Here is a 3,001-nt window from a genome sequence, read left to right on the forward strand (position 1 = left end):
TTACATATAGTTTATAAAGGGTTTTGTAAGTTATATATAAAAATTCATATATATTACCTATATCATTTCTGAAGTGGCCTAATACAAGCACTGCTTTTTACCTAACCAAATTGAATTTTGTTTTCAGGCTGCTTTCTTTCTTCTGGTAATTGGTTACGTATCTGCAGCGGTGGTACTGATGGCAGAAAACATTAATGACTGTTGGAATCACAGGGAGGAGAAACGTAGTTACTAATGAACATAATTTTTAAAATGCCTACATAATACCTTCTTGTCTTATTTCTATGGACTTAAGATAAATTTTAAATCGGTAGGAAAATGGCAACGGGAATTTATCTATCTAGTCCCTAGGCTCTAAGCATTATTTATCAGTAGTATACTCATTTGTATTGAATCCTAAGCCATTTCTGCTCTTGTTAAAAATATTATCCTTGAGGTTTTATCATGAGTTTAATCCTCTGAATATCATAAGGGCATAACTCAATGATATATAAGTTTACAGTGTGCAATTAAAAATAAAATATTTCCATACGAGGTCATGTTATTCTTCTTCCCAAAAGTAATCACAACGACAATCTTCCTTCGCGTTTTTTTTTTACTAGTAAGTGATCTATTTCTGATGTGTTGACAGGTGAAATACGTGAATAACTTATTTAGCAAAGAAAAGAGGTTAATAAGTTCATTAACCTCAAAGAAAAGTGCTAACCACCAAAACTACTCAATTAAATCAGTCGGCTCAAAACTGAAGCACAAACCAGAAACCGAGATTTTATTGAATTCATGGATGTCAATGTATATCGAAAATTTTTTTCGAAAAAACAATCTAATCCTCGGCAATAATCCCTTTGAACAAATTTGATATTGACATTTCCTGGAGGTCGAGGGCTTTGCATGAACAATAATAATTGGCTCATTGAGGTATTGGAGGCTGATCCGTCAGGGATTTTTTTTTATATTATTATTGTTTTTTGTGCTCATACATTTTCCTGCTGAATCAAATGTAATTGATCTCTTCGCGTAGTTCTTCGCTTAATATCTGGTTCCTCACTGCAGACGTGAGTTACGTAGCTGATGATTCGAGATGGGCAGTCAGTAAAAAAATAAAATAAAAAATTAGCTGGAAACGTTGTGTTTAATGAAACAATAACAGAAGTCGAGAAGGGTTTGGCGAACCAATTCACCTGGATGGAATTGAAATATGAACACTGAATGCAAACGAGAGAGAGAGAGGAGAGATAAAAGCTATGTAGATAAATTCGTATGTAATAGAAATTTCGGTGAAAGGACGATTCGAAACGTTTTATGATGGTTTGGTCACGTGCCAAGAATGGAGTCTGACAGGTCCTTGTAATAAAAAAAACAAAATAAAAAACGAGATACATGTTTTATTAGGCAGCATAAAAAAGAAGACCTGATCCAGAACGCTGCGTAGAAAATACATCGCGTGAAAGTTCCATTAAATGGAGTTTACACGACAGCGTTTTGAGGTTAATGAACTCGTTAATTCTACTTAGGAGGGGGGTAAATGACCTCTTTTCTTTCTTAATGGCTTCATTAGACGAGCAACCATTATAATTCTAAACGTCCCATTTCATAAGCAGTGGGAATTTGTGACGTGACCTTGAAATTTCATTATTTTATGAGAGGGGAAAATATGATTCACAAGAGACACTTGAGTTGTCTTTGTATCTATCATTTCAGTTGCAATAAAATGTCTGTACGATCTTTTATTCAAATGAGTTGCATGGTCTTTCGAAAAAGGACAGTTTTCAGATTGAGATATCTTTTTGTTTAACTACAATACTACGGAATGATTAGCTATCATAGTTCCATGATATCATTCAGGACTTTGATCTGGTAAAGTTCGTTTCGATAATGAAATGGAAGAAAATGCAGCCCATTAGTGAACGAAGGTTATACGTGCAGAGAAAAAAAAAAAAACGATTAATATACATTTCCATACCTTGAGTAGCGATGTGAGGCTTCGAAGTCCTAGACTCATAATAATGCTCTACATTATAAAGGTTTCTCAAATAATACAACTAAATAATTTAATATTTTGTAAATTGTTTGGAGAAATATTTTCTTTTAAGAAATACTTATAAGAATTTATAACAGCGATATTAATGGAAGTAATCCTTAAAAATTCTATCTATCCATCTATAACTTTTCCAACAATCTCAGGACTAATCAGGTTTTTTTTCTCAAATCTTCAGGTATTGTTGTGCTTTAATGTATTTTCGTGTGCTGAATGAATACAGCTGGAAACATCATCAACAATAAAATAGAGATTTGATTTAAAAACATTATTTCTTTCCATAGTTGCGATAACCATTAATCTAAGATTTTGATTTTTCCCCTTAATTACAATTCCAAACTGACGATGACTGACAAGAGTCTATCACAAAAGAAGACATGTGAAACGCCCAGGGTTTTTGATTAATAATATATTGTCCATGTGTTCTCTGTGACCTATGGAATGTGGAGAACAGTGAGAGGCGACGACCTGAGAGTAGCTGAACAATGAGATTCTAGGGATGGCGTGAGATAAAAATGCCTAGTTAGACAAGTCAATGTACTGAGCTTATTAACTCTTCTCAAAGTGCCTTTGTGAAACTGGATGCAGCTAGAATTGTGAGGCGTTAACGAACTGTGTGTTCGTATGTGTGTGTGTGCCTCTTCCCTTTAATAGTTTCATACGCAAGTCTATGGGGCGATTTTGATAGAGGGTCTTAGAGACAAAGGCAAGATGCCGTGGTGCTCACCGGGGAGTTTTTGTGACATAGTGTTTGTGGTGTTCCGGTTGCTTGGGTGAGTGCTGAAGTGTTTTAGCTGAAGGCTGGCTTATTATCTGTTTGACATTTTTTATGATGATGTCCAATATTTAACCTCTGTCTGTTAATCTTGTGTGTGTACTTACCGGGATGTGTTCTGTGTCTTTGAAACAGACGATTCTGGCAGAACTGGCAATGGAGGGACAGGGAGTTCCCAGAGGGGTGTA

The 3,001-nt window shown here is 35.0% G+C and overlaps 1 protein-coding gene across 1 annotated transcript in view; it reads left to right on the top strand.

Moving 5' to 3' along the window:
* The window catches only part of LOC135211819 (glutamate receptor ionotropic, kainate 2-like), a 4,147-nt gene extending 3,912 nt beyond the window's left edge, over nucleotides 1-235 (top strand). The window contains exon 6 of the mRNA XM_064245028.1: nucleotides 128-235. Within this exon, the coding sequence (XP_064101098.1) occupies nucleotides 128-235 (108 nt within the window). The remainder of the gene's footprint in view (nucleotides 1-127) is intronic.
* Nucleotides 236-3,001: the final 2,766 nt, after the last annotated feature.

Source organism: Macrobrachium nipponense, chromosome 40, assembly GCF_015104395.2.
Source record: "Macrobrachium nipponense isolate FS-2020 chromosome 40, ASM1510439v2, whole genome shotgun sequence".
Classification (NCBI taxonomy): Eukaryota; Metazoa; Arthropoda; class Malacostraca; order Decapoda; family Palaemonidae; genus Macrobrachium; species Macrobrachium nipponense.